General features: G+C 27.7%; 1 protein-coding gene across 1 annotated transcript; it reads right to left on the bottom strand.

Annotated features, from left to right (window-relative positions):
- Positions 1–2006: 2006 nt before the first annotated feature.
- Positions 2007–14086, bottom strand: Rat1 (5'-3' exoribonuclease 2 Rat1). The gene is made up of 17 exons (XM_011507445.1): positions 13877–14086; positions 13639–13766; positions 13443–13554; positions 13107–13280; positions 12875–13037; positions 12263–12720; positions 11977–12183; positions 11752–11901; positions 11006–11154; positions 10765–10933; positions 9853–9942; positions 9608–9764; positions 9307–9535; positions 8935–9138; positions 8337–8422; positions 7723–7976; positions 2007–2142 (listed from the first exon to the last, which is right to left on the bottom strand). Exons 1-17 carry the CDS (start codon positions 13949–13951, stop codon positions 2083–2085), a joined length of 2865 nt encoding a protein of 954 aa, XP_011505747.1. The 5' UTR covers positions 13952–14086; the 3' UTR covers positions 2007–2082.
- Between the last annotated feature and the right edge of the window lie 332 nt (positions 14087–14418).

Genomic DNA, 14418 nt, shown 5'->3' with positions numbered 1-14418 from the left:
AAATTTATGGTATAGCACAGAAAAACTGATTAAATATATATATATTAATCGAAAATAATCATACCAATTATATATCCTAATATGTATTATAGTAATTGAAATATTAGAAAATTCATAAATGTAATATTTACTAATGTATAAAATTAATGATTGAGAATAAAATTAAAATTTAGAATTATAATACTACAGACTTAAAACTTCCTAAATTAATTTTAGTTTTCCACTAAAAAATAGATGTAAGTGATCTAGTGGAAATACAAGTAGAGATCTGCAAGATGTGAAATGTAACCAGGAGAATGAGGACAGGAGAAACCGAAACAGACCTAGAATCCAAACTTTTTCCCAACCAAATTTTTCATCATTTTGTGTCATTTTTTAAATTCCTTATGCTTTTTGTAAAAGTTTACACGAACTGTGACTTCGAAAATTACGGTATGAATATTTCATTAGACATTAACAAATTTTCAAATTGATTTCACAGAAATATTCATAGAAAATTATTTTATCTTTAGTCATGATATTCAGTTTTATTGCTATTTACATTTTTCTTTATATTTAATTTGTAAATCTTATAAATTTTGCATAAATATTGTTTATAGCAATATAGTTAAAATATAAAATATTTATAATACATCTGGAAAACTATAAGAGAGTATAAACAAATATTTAAAATGAATTTTGTAATAATAAATATCATAATATTACGATTTAATTATAAATACTAGCCATTGCAAAATTAGTATTATATTAGTTTTGTTCAATCGTTATAAAAATTTTTTTTCAATTGTAAATTAATACATTATGTATCGATACATCTTTAAATATCACATTGACTCGCAATTAATTCACGGGATAATAATGTATTAAGCCGAATGTGGTTTGGATTCTTTCTGCCGTTTGGTCTATAAATTCTTTATCTTTAAATTTCAATTGAATAGAACAAACATTAAAATATGATTTACATGACAGTAAATACTTAATATTCCACATATACTATATAATACATACAGTACATACTGTAAATCAGTTCAAAATTGTAATTGTTAATTTTAATTATTAAAATTATATATTTAGATATTGAATTATAGTATTATATTGAGGAGTACATTCATTGATTAAGAATTTTACTGAAATTTAAAATTTCCTTTGCATAATACAACATTCATTATTATCTACAATTTATAAACTATTAATTACTACTTTAGATAACAAGCTGAGTATAAAAAATTTTAAATCACAAAGTACTTTTATATGTCATATAAATATTTTTATATACTCTTGAACAAAAAAATCAATAAAATGTTATACAAAGATGCCATTATTTTTATTATATTATAACAATATAAAATAAAGATTTCAATAAAACAAGATTTCAAAATAATATATTTGATTTCATATCTATACTTTATTTGTCATAGATAAATATTACTTATATTATTATACATATTACTAAATTATTACAGCTTGGATATAAGACTGTTTTTTATGATTTATTCTAAATTTATTATGCAGTTATTATGAAATTATAAAGTACATACAAAATCAATTGTAACCAATAACTTTATGCGGTGTAATTCCCAGATAAAATTTAAAAATATATAATATATAAATGAATAATTATCATTTAATTTTTAGATTTAATTTATATCTCCATGGTACTTATTTATAATCCTATAAATATAAGAACATAAATAAGTAATTAAAATAAAAAATTAACTGTATTTTAGGATAATTTTTTATTTTTTTACATTCATACCATGGATTGTTAGTTAACCCTACGTCTATTCAATACATTCATTGCATTACTATAAGATTCTAAAAATCATTAGAATTGTGCATTATTTAAAAATATAATTATATATAAATAAAATAAGTGCTGTATTCCTTTTTTTTATAATTCGTCAATTTGTTAGTTATAATAAATATAAAATTATAATTACACTAATCAATGTATTACAATTACTATACCAATTTTTTCTTTTTTTGACCTATATCGAAACTTTCATTTTAATCTTCGTAAGAATAACGAGCCCTTATACACACACGCATTGATCCTCAAACTTCAGCAATAGAAGTTTTAATTTATTGGTGTCTCCAATTATTATCACCTTGATAATTGTTATATCCATAATTTTGTTGTGACTGAAATAAAAATAAAACAAAAATAAAATGATATACACGTTTTTTTCTATACATTTATACATTTAGGGTAATATCTTACAAACTACATGCATAAATATAAATATAATATAATATATTTTAATAAGCATCTCATCATTAAAATTAATAATATATTATTAAACTTTTATAAAATAATCTGTTAATTTATCACTAAGACATTATTCATTTTTGATTGTTTCTATATAGAAGATCAATAAATATGACTTTCATATAAATAATTTTTTAAAACATATTTACTAATGTTTAACTAATCAGTCAGTAACATGTAGTATTTTATAATTAAATAAAAATAGTGAAGAAGAAGAAGAAGAAAAAAATAGAATACATAATTTATTTTGATCTAACCAAATAAAATTAAAAACTTTCTTTTTATTTTTAAAAAGAATTTAATTTTTAACTATAATTTTAATTATACTTCAATATAATTTTGTGAAGAAATATATAATAATATATAATAATAAAATAACTTTTTTTTTCTTTAAAAATCAAACTCACAGTTTACATCGCTATATTTTTATCTTTAATCTTATTTTATCAAAATATCTATATATTGCCAAATGAAAAATTTCACAATAATATTGTTTCATAAAAATGTATCATAATTTATTTGACAAAATTAATATTTTATAATAATCTGTTCGAGATCGAAGCAATTTCTAATATCGTCAACTGTCGGCATCGCCAGTCTGTCTCTCTAGCTCTCAGATTTCTGTAAATACTTTGGACGAGAATTTTCGTGTACTTGTTATGTTTTGGCTACAAATGGCCTACAATGTTATTGTTTTCAAGCAGTAACGTCGTTTTGAATTATACAAAATTTGTAGAGCCTTGTATTTTCCACGAATTCTCTTTTAGTCTACGCCTTATTGTTTAGCGCTTTACAATATTTCCACATAGCAAAGATGATTGACAATTCTCGAACCTTCCAATGCAGTGTCCTTCCAGATTTCTCGAATATTCTGTAGCCTCGCTCTGACGTCATAAAGACTTTCGGCCTATCAACAAGCCCATGCACTGCTAATAGGGTTGAAAGCTGTCACGCTAATACTTAAGGGCAGTTCGCTACGCACCGGCGCTCACTGTATTTTTAACATTTATTCAGTCATCAGTTACTGCTTACTATACTTTTACCAATGGTTCGCATCTGTTATCGCATTATCAATCAATCAGTTATCATTTATTAATTCCGCCACATACCAGGAAAGTAGTGATAACATACGTACATAATTCTGCCAAATTCTGAAATAATAATCTAATAAGCCAACAGTGAAGCCATAAGAAGTTATAATCATTTAAGTGCGCTATATTCAAGCAGACACGAGTGCTAAGTGTAATTCAAAGGCTACAAGAGGCGGAAATCAGTTCACGGAGGTCCTGCGACCGTCCACAGTTGAAACATAGACCACGGCTACAAGGACAGTGACGTTACAGGGAGGCTCCGCGACGATCACAGTTGAAACATACACTACGGCTACAAGGGCAGATTTTGGATCGTCACCAATATGTGGCACTACTCAAGGAAGTATCAGAAATTTACACCTCTTACTGTTGCAGGTAGTGAATACCATCACCACGTGAAAAATACTGAAAGGATTTCACAGATTCCAGCACCACCTTAGAATCATATCCATTGCAGTCCGTAAATAATGATAAAATCCAGGATACGCTGTGTGTTGACATTTCATTAATGCGCCATCCTCTTCCACTTGCCAGTAATCCCCCCCATGGAACATCATCCAGAGGTTTTTTAGTCTGATTCCAGACATTTTCGTCCTTCGAGTTGGATAAGTGGAAGTCAGTGCATTCCTTCAATACTACTACAGCAGGAAAGAAGCTCAGCCACACTCAAACATTGCAATCATACAGAATTAAGACATTTGAGTCACAACACAAAAAATATCTTCAATACTGTAAGTACCCCACTGTTGCTCTCTCTCTCTCTCTCTCTCTCTCTCTCTCTCTCTATTACCACATGATATCAACCCAAGAAAAAAGGAAGTTAAGAGTCATCAACCCCAAACTAAAACGCATCACTCTCAGCACCATCGAGGAAACATTATCAAATGAGACACTACACAAGTGCATAAAATAATATAAGATTAACTATTACTTCTAAGAAGAAAGATGAGTCATATTGATAAGTTATATCATCATTTCTTAGAGAAACTTCCTGAATTTGAATTTATATCAAAGGTAAGCGGTCTAGACCCATCCACGAGGTGCTCTGATAAGCTGTTGAAAGAGAGAGTAAGCCAATTTTTATACATCAAGTCTTCAATCCAAGCAGCACTTTACCAACTATTTACAAAAATTACTCATATCATTCACAGATCAAATCTCTTATTCTAGAGAAGACATCAAATTTATGAAATTACCGTCTTGTATAGTCTTGATATGCTTCAGGTTGTCAGTAGAGGATGCAAGAGTTATGGCCAATATCTTATAGAGGGAAATTACAAATTAAGAGCTACAACCATTCATGTAATGGACAGCATTAGATTTGGTGCCATATTGTTTTATGATAATTACAAAAAAACGTGGAGATGTACATTTGTTTTCTTTGTAGAAAGCTGTAAAAAGGGGAATATCTAACACACATCTCCATGGTGTTGTCTGATCGACGATAGCTATTATTCGGACTTAAAAGTGGCTAGTATAGCTCGAATAGTTGCATGTTCGGCTGCTATCTTATTTCATAACTTCAAGCATTCAGGAATTTGGCAATCTCAATGGGCAAAAGATTTCAGTGATAGAAAATTTAATTTAGGGACATGAGGAATAAGTTTATTCATGGCTAAAGAGTCAAATTCCAGAAGATGAGACATTCAAGACACTAATGACTACCCCTAATGAAAATAGAAGGAGATGGATGCTCATTTATTACCTACACATAAGCTCTTTAATCCTGTGGAGCCTGTTAGGGTGATCCTTGATATTCCTGACAGCTTAGATATTCCAGAAAAGAAGGAATCAAGCAATCATTTTTTATAAGCAGTATCTCATCTGTTCAAGGGATTCAATATTGGTAATGACTTTATACAAAAAGTAGTCCTGATTCACAACCTAAATCAGGACTGGGAAGAATTTAAGGACCTATTTTAGCAGCATCAATATTGCATTCCAAATTACAAGTTGTTAGTCTATTCCCAAAATCAATTAAGCATAGGAATGATCCAAATGAATTTTAAATGTCCATATCGTTAAGGAAATTATGACACACATCTATCAGCCTCCAATCCTCTTTAACCTTTATTAGGATTAACTATATCAAGTGAATATTTGCAACATCACATAGACATTATAGACCTGTTATTCACCTACAAGATGGATGCTCGTACGAGAGATTAGTAACCTCTACATAGATATATTCAATGCGAATCACCATCTAATATTAAACGGTCTGTAAGAAGTTTGATTATCGGATTGAAGTGTAGTGGACAAATATCAAATAGGGATTTAGTTACAAGGATTGGAAGTATCTTGACCACAAGCGCTGCTAATCAAACTATCCTATTGGGACGAAACGAAGCTACTATCAAATCATTATAGACATTAACTCCATATTTTAATTCATTACATAAAATTATTTCAGAATCTCAGTCCCAGTTGCAGAACTTCCTTTCAATCTAGAGAAACATTTATCCCACCCATTAAACACTCAATGTGATTGCCAAGATAAAATACAAGGAAAAATAGATTTAGGAACTTCATTCCTATTCACGAACGGATATTTCCATAGGAAGAATTCTCAGTTATATCAATGATCATAGTATTATTAACTTGAAGCATACAGAGGGATTTAGAAGAAGTTAATAAGTTGTTGCAAGATCCTGCTCTATGAGATAAGTGTTACATCTGCAGAAAACAAGGTGAAGAAGGAAAAATTATTCATAGCAGCAATGCAACAATTGAACAACACATCAACGAGATGGGTTCCTATATTGATTAACTAAGCATAGATATCGGAATAGATATGTGTTCTTTATAGAAAAATTAGAGATACAGATCCCTGTGAATCACCAAGAAATCAGAATCAATCTGTAATGATGATCGTCTGCCAGAAATCTTAGAAGATTAAGGTTAATTATTAATTTAGTTAATGTTGACGGATTATATGAGAATAAGAATGCAATAATCATTATGATGAATAATAAGATAATTTACTATAGTGTCCAAACAGTCTTAACACAGTCGCGCATCTGGTTATGTCCTGAGCCCCCTTGTGGACTTTGTAATTCAGTCTTTACAGGTGATTGGTAATCTTATCATCAACGAGCAACACAAGGAAGTGCCATATCATCAGACCACAATTACCTATGGCATAAGAACTGTCACATTTCTAGCAGTCAGAACATTGCATATACAACTGCAGAATCTTGGCATTGACGATCACACAATTAAAATTTCCTGGATTGAAATGAAGGCGCTAAGAGTATAAATTCATCTTCTGACACGTACCGCTTCATTAAGCGCATATGCTAAAAAAAAAAGGCAGCCGCCCTATTACTACTTAAATTTATGATGTATAATAGGACCACACTGAACATGAGCGTAAGGAGATACTTGTGGACGGACCAGCGGATACCTTTAACGTGAACAACAATCACGGTAAAATCGCAAAGAAAGAAGTAACATCGTAACAGCTGAGTCCGAAGAAAGTTTATTCAGTAATCTTCGTAATAAAAAAGAGCGATTCCTCCAGATCACACGGTAATAATAATCTAATAAGCCAACAGTGAAGCCATAAGAAGTTATAATCATTTAAGTGCGCTATATTCAAGCAGACACGAGTGCTAAGTGTAATTCAAAGGCTACAAGAGGCGGAAATCAGTTCACGGAGGTCCTGCGACCGTCCACAGTTGAAACATAGACCACGGCTACAAGGACAGTGACGTTACAGGGAGGCTCCGCGACGATCACAGTTGAAACATACACTACGGCTACAAGGGCAGATTTTGGATCGTCACCAATATGTGGCACTACTCAAGGAAGTATCAGAAATTTACACCTCTTACTGTTGCAGGTAGTGAATACCATCACCACGTGAAAAATACTGAAAGGATTTCACAGATTCCAGCACCACCTTAGAATCATATCCATTGCAGTCCGTAAATAATGATAAAATCCAGGATACGCTGTGTGTTGACATTTCATTAATGCGCCATCCTCTTCCACTTGCCAGTAATCCCCCCCATGGAACATCATCCAGAGGTTTTTTAGTCTGATTCCAGACATAATCATTAAGTAATCCCTTTTACAGTTATGTAATTGTAATTCTGTAGCATTATTTTTAATTACTTTAATTATTCGATAAGAATGAATCTAAGAATAATCATGTCTTAAATTGTTAGTTTTTATATACCTATTGATCATAATTTAAACAAGTGGTTTCTTCTATAATAAAAAATTGTTTTATCTAAAATAATAGCACTATTACAAAACTATGAAATATAGTTTATTTATAGAATTGTAGTTTTAAAATATTAATTAGAAATATTTAAAAGAATAAATGAATTGTAAAATCAAACAAAAGTTCCTCACTTGTAGATTGAAATTCCTGTTTGGCGAGGGATATTGATTTTGATACGATTCTATTAAATGTTGTTGTCGTTGTTGCATCATATAGTTGTTATACGAGGATTGATGAGAACTTTGTTGCATTACATGATGCTGCATATAACCATCTGCCCATGGACCAGGTTGTGGATAAGAATTGAATCGTAATTGATTGGATTGATAACCAGAATGATTTCTCAAATTCTTTTGGTAATTTGACGGATATTCACCTTGAGGGACTGTCAAAAAAGTATAATTAATTTAATATATATTACATCTACATTTCTAAAAGTGACATAAAACATAAAAAACGTGCGATAATAATTTTCAAATTGTGTGCGTCAATAAATTAAAGCCTACGCGCAGTCAATGCATTCTTTTTTTTTCATTTTTATTAATCAAACATTGAAACACATTGAGCAACGAATATGTTGTTATACATTAGTATCATAATAATTTATATATTTTTCTTATTTTATATTGTCTTAATAAATATTTGTTATATTAAAGCAAAATAACATAAAGAATAATTCCATACAAGTAACTTATTATAAATACTCTTGTACTCATTTTAAAACAATAAATAAAAATATACATACTTTGAGACATTTGCTGTACAGATGAAGGTGGGGGTACACGTCCATAAACACCTGGTGATCTGTTTCTTGGGTTGTACACGTGATGTCTAAAATTATTAATTATTTAATACATTTAAATCAAATTTCTTTCTAAATTTATCAATTACAGAATATATTATTCATTATATATTCTGATTGTGGTTAAATTACTTTGTTTGAATAAATAAAAATTTTGACGATATACTTTTTACTTAGTTTACAGTTACATAGGTATAAAAATAATATTATAATTATTGTTATTGGTGTGTTTTTTTTTTTAATTCTAATAATTATTGAGTTTGATTATTACACTATTTAACTTATATTTATATTATGTTTTTATGAATCACATATATATATATATATATATATATATATATATATATATATATATATCAATAATATCAATACAATTATTTGTTCATTGAATGTACTGTATTTAAAATATAATCATGAAATTTGTAAATTTAGAAAAAATATCAATAATCTTTTTAAGTGTATGATAGAAGTTATTTTTATCTTATTACTACAATTGAAAAAATTATTGATATTTTTTCTAAATTATTTAGAGAAAATATACCTTAACATTCGATGACCTGGATCATCTAAGAAGGCCACTTTATTAGAAGGAACAAAACCAGTTTGTGGTCTCCATTGATTATTACCATGATTCATTTGATCAAAGTCTTGAGGTTTTAAAACTCTAGGTGGTTCTTCAGCCCCTTCTAATCGTTTTGCAGAAAATATGTAATCGCTTCCAAATTTCGGATCTTTAAATTTGACGCTATAAATAAAATATAATTAATATAATTTAAAATAATTTATATTTAAACGTAATTTTTGTAATTTGAATCAAATTTGATTAAAATAAAATAGTATGCAAAATTAAATGTAATATTAATTATCAACAATTTTTATTCATTTACTGATATTAAAATAAAAATATATATACCAAATAATTTTATTATTTCTAACAGGTATTGTATTGATAGGTGAAGGAAGTGTTGCACCTTCGCTAATACAATTTTCAGACAATAAAATAGTACCTCGCATGCCATCTATGCTAATTTCAATTTCGGCATCATAATCAATTTTGTCACGATATAAATTTTTAAGAAAATCATATTCCTTATTGTCTGGTCCAATATAAAGTTCATCATTACCTCGAATATTTCGCAACTCTGAAAATGTTTATTTATAAAATTGAACATTTATAATATCGAATAAGTATAAAAATAAGTATATCTAATTACTTTCTTCTTCCGATAGTAAATTATAATATGGTTCTAATGCTTTGAAAAGTCTTTCTTCTTCGACAAATGGAAGAAGAGCTATTCCTTGCCAAGCAAATTTTTTTCCATTCAGATCGATTTTAAAATCTATCGGATAAAAATCTATGATTGTTGATTTCTAAAAGTTGTTAATGATTTTATAATAAATTAATAATTTTGCGGATATCAATAAATATTCATATATAAAATCGCATGATTTGACTTACAGGATCTTTCATTAATTTTTGCCATGAAGATGGTACATGGTTACAACTTGCAGCTGGAAATACACTCATCAACTGTTCAAGTGGACGAAACTAAAAATATTTTATTAACATGTTAAAACAAATTTAACGTATAATATTTTTAGAAACATAATTAATAAATATAAATATAAACATAAATAAGCTCGAGCATATGTAATCCATTATAATTAAATCTTTTATACAAATAATTAGATCTGTTTTGTTATAAATATTAAATAAATTTTGAAAATTGAAAAATCTAAGTTATTTTTTATCGAAGACAAATTAATTTATTTTTTATTTTCAATATGAAAATAATACATTAGTCAAGTTTATTTTTATTGAGAATTCTATTATTTTATTTTAATTATATTCGTTTTAGGATAAATAATGTATTTTCGGTCCTGTATATCTACAAATTGATGAAATGAATGTTGACTTTTGGTTGGATCCTAATGGCTCAAATTGGTTTTCTAGGTGTCTTGTAAATTGTAAATTGTATTTTCAATACAAATATTAAATTTACATGTTAAAACGTAGTTGATTCAAAGTCGAATTATAAGTCTAAGGATCTATTTCGAAATTCCACAATGAAAGCATTGCTCACAGAACTGATTAAAGTGTTAATTAAACATGAATGGATAAAATGATGTCAGAAGATAATGAATAAGATCATAATATGTTACATCGATTATAAAATTATATAATATCTAATAATGTTATAGAGTTTCATTTTTGAAGTCTTCTAATGTACTTTTCATTCAATATTCATTAATTAAGACAATTAGAAGCTTACAGCGTCTTAGACTATTAATTACTAAATATTGTTAACTATAATTTAAAAAATACCATACTTTAATTAAACATAAATATAAAAAATAGAATGATTCTTACAGGAGCAGTTCCTTTTTCAAATTCAGTTGAAAGACCACTGATATTAATGAAATCACTTGCAAATGGAGCGTAATGATATGGAAAGTACCATTTCCACGAAGCACAACCTTGATAATAATATCGCAAAACCCAACATAATCCTCGTACATATTGAAGAGCTACGTTATTTCTAAAATTCAAGAAAATGTACAGAATTATTAGATTATTAAATGAAAATAAAACTTTATAACCGTATACTCACCTAAACGCTAAATTATCTGGCAGTACATTAAATTTAGATTCATAATACCGATCTTTAAAACCATCTTCCCAAAGTCTTACTTCATCCGATTCCTCCTCGTTTTTCATAATATTATTCGCACTACTTTCTTGATTTTCTGAACTTCCGTCCTAAGTTCAAATGGTAAATATTTAGTGTATTTTTATGATTTATTTATTATGTAGCCGAAAGCTTACAAAACTAAATATTATGCATTAGTATTTCTTGTGAAAAAAAGATTTTTTTATGTAAATAAAATCAATATAAAGACTTTCTTTAAATTATGAATAATTTTATTCAATAAACTATTTATATGTAACGAATATTTTATATATATTTTAATACTAAATTAGCATATAAACGTCATTATTCAGTCTACCAATCATTCGATTGTCATTAGACAGTCTATCAATAGGTTTATTTTTAATTTTAATTTTCCATTTTGTTTTTATTTTTTTTTTTTTTTTTAATTTAATTTTAATTTAATTTTAGTTTAAATTTTAGTAAAAAATAAAAAAAGAAAAAACAAAAATTATAAGGATTTAATTACTACGAAATTATATGATTATAAAGATACAATTAATCAAGCGCAAAATATATTTTGCTAATTGAATTACAATTACCACAGCTAGGATTAATTCATTAAAAAAATTTGGAATCTTTTAACACAATTAAATCCATTAAATATAATTTAATGGTACTAAAAAAAATATTGTCTGTTTAATTACCTTGGAAACTTTTTTATCTACAGCCAAAGTCGAATTAGTGCCTTGAGATGTATGTTCTTCAGCGCTTGTATTATAATTTCTACCATGCATACGCATTTGATATGCTTCATATCGAGCATTTACAATAGGTTTAATTTGTTTTCCTAAATGCTATTGTACAATTTTAAATTTGTGCAAAAAGTAATTAGTAAATATTATTTGAACTACGAGTATAAATATACTTACATTTGGTGCAAACTGACCAACTGGTGTCCAATTTGGCTTATAATTACTAATAATCTCATTTCTCCTATTCTTATTTCTTTCACGTGCTTTGAAAGCTAATTCATTCTGTTGCCGTTTCTTAAAAATTTCGTCTTCTACCTTACCAAGATCAGATAAAATTAATTGTACTCTATCTAAACATACATCACCACTATTTGTTAAAAAGCCCTGAAAATAAAATTATATTTTTCACAAATAAGGAAACATTAAATAAAAATAACAAAATAAAAAATTAATCTAAACTCACTTTGGTCTTGTAAATAGTTTTTTTGTACAAATTCACAAGTCTATCAATAGCATTTTCTCTGATTTCTAATGATGGTAAATGGGGTAGAAAATCATTTCCTACAAAAAAACACATGAATACCCAATCATCGAGAGCTCTTTCGAAATCATATTTAAAAGGTAAATTAGGCATTTCTAATTCTCGTTCTAAATATTCTCGAAGAACATTCAGGCGAACAAATATAAATTGACATTCTGATCCAAAAATTTTGTTGTCTTCCAAAGTAGACGCAAGACCCTGACAGTCCTTCATATCATGATTCATTTGACCACAAATATCACAAGGTTTTGGCTTATTTGGTTTAAATTCTTCACGAATAATAGTAAAATTGGGTTCATGAGTAGCTAATCCTAACATAATTAAGTCAGCATCGGCTCCACACAAAACATGTTGAGTATTTGGATCATGATCTGGTTGCGCTACAAATAAAATTAGAAAAAAATATTTACCGCGTGCCTGATAATAACAAATAAATTACATAAATTCAAAAAAGTTTTATAAAACTTATGGAGATTAACTATAAATTATAATAATTACATGAATTATATACTGCATTTAATTGTGTGTACATACCTCTTTGTCGTCTAATATAATCCATAATCTTATGTTCTCCTTCTCCTGGAACATTAGCATCGCTAAGTATAACCTTAATATTTTTCCATCCAGGATCATTGTTTAATCTAAGATGTATATAGTAATGAAGACACAATGATAAGCGTGCCATAAAAGGTGTACCCTAAAACCAGATTATTCGAACATCAAGTCAATATTATTCATACGATACTTTTTTTAATATTATACTTACAGGCGTAATGCAATTACTATCAAAATGTTCTTCCGTTAATTTAGTCGGTGGTATATTAATTCCTTTTAGAATTAATTCTGAACGAATTCTATCTACTTCGATTAATTTTTCACGCGTTTCCTTAGATGCTCTAAAGCGCCTAGATCTCTGCTGATTCATTTTAGCTCTAGGTGCCTGAAAATATTTTATTAAAATTTAACATAACTATAACAAATATTAAGCAATTGCAATAATAACTAATTTTAATAAAAAAACTTCAATCAATCGTAAACTTTTATTATTAACTTTATAAACTTTTGAAAAAATAAAAATTGTACACTTTAAATATATACTTACAACACCATCGATAGCCATATATAATAACTTTCTTGGCCTTACGATACGAAATAATCTATCGATACATTCAAAAATAGCTTCCATCATATCATCTTCAGTTTTTGGTGCGGGTCTATAAATAATTCATTATTAGTAAATAATAAGCTGATAAAATTGACTAATTTCATATAAAATAATGAGCATTTTTAAAACTTACTTATCTTCAGGATGTGTACAAGGATGTATAATACCATTCATATCTAAATACAAATTGTCAAATTCGACACCATTTGGATTTGGTTCTGTACTATTAACAGGAATCGAATCTTTACCAATAGTAATAGGCTGCGATTAAAAATAAATAATTAACAATTTAATTTTAATTATATATATATATATATATATATATATATATATATACTAAAAAACTTAAAAATAAATATTTATAGGCAAACCTTCTGCTCTATACATTCAATGATAACTGATGGATACTTTCGACTTAACCAGCGGAAAAATGCTGGTACACCCATGTTTATATATTTGTATTGTTAAATAAAATATGAAATAATACTTTTTATAAAATAAGAAATTACTTGAATAACAAATCTTTTGATTTCTCATGTATTATAGATAACAACATACGATCAATACCTATAATACATTATAACCTGAAGAGAAGCACGAGAATGTATTACAATAATATTGGAATGGAATTAAAACCATAGAGGCAACAATGTTTTGTCATACAAATATTGTCGCATGCGCAGTAAGTCTTACTGCTCGCAAACGTACGGAATGCAAATTGAATACTGTAGAAATCAAATTGAAATAGAATTGATGCAACAAAAATCTAACAGTATATATTGAACATATAAATTGACAATGTGAAAACTCTTGCAAAGCATATTATTTGATAGAGATATTCCAAAATGATTATATTGTAAGACAAATTTTATTATTTAAAAATGATTTTCACTATTTGTCTTCTCACTAACGT

Source organism: Ceratosolen solmsi, unplaced genomic scaffold (genome assembly GCF_000503995.2).
Source record: "Ceratosolen solmsi marchali unplaced genomic scaffold, CerSol_1.0 scaffold6, whole genome shotgun sequence".
Lineage (NCBI taxonomy): Eukaryota > Metazoa > Arthropoda > Insecta > Hymenoptera > Agaonidae > Ceratosolen > Ceratosolen solmsi.
This window is presented reverse-complemented; position numbering and strand designations above follow the sequence as displayed.

Coding starts and splice junctions, on each gene's coding strand:
- Rat1 (XM_011507445.1), bottom strand. CDS start 13,951: ATGGGTGTACCAGCATTTTTCCGCTGGTTAAGTCGAAAGTATCCATCA. Junction 8,423..8,934: donor CCAGGTCATCGAATGTTAAG/GTATATTTTCTC, acceptor TAATAATTTTAG/ACATCACGTGTACAACCCAA. Junction 7,977..8,336: donor TGTACAGCAAATGTCTCAAA/GTATGTATATTT, acceptor CTTTTTTGACAG/TCCCTCAAGGTGAATATCCG.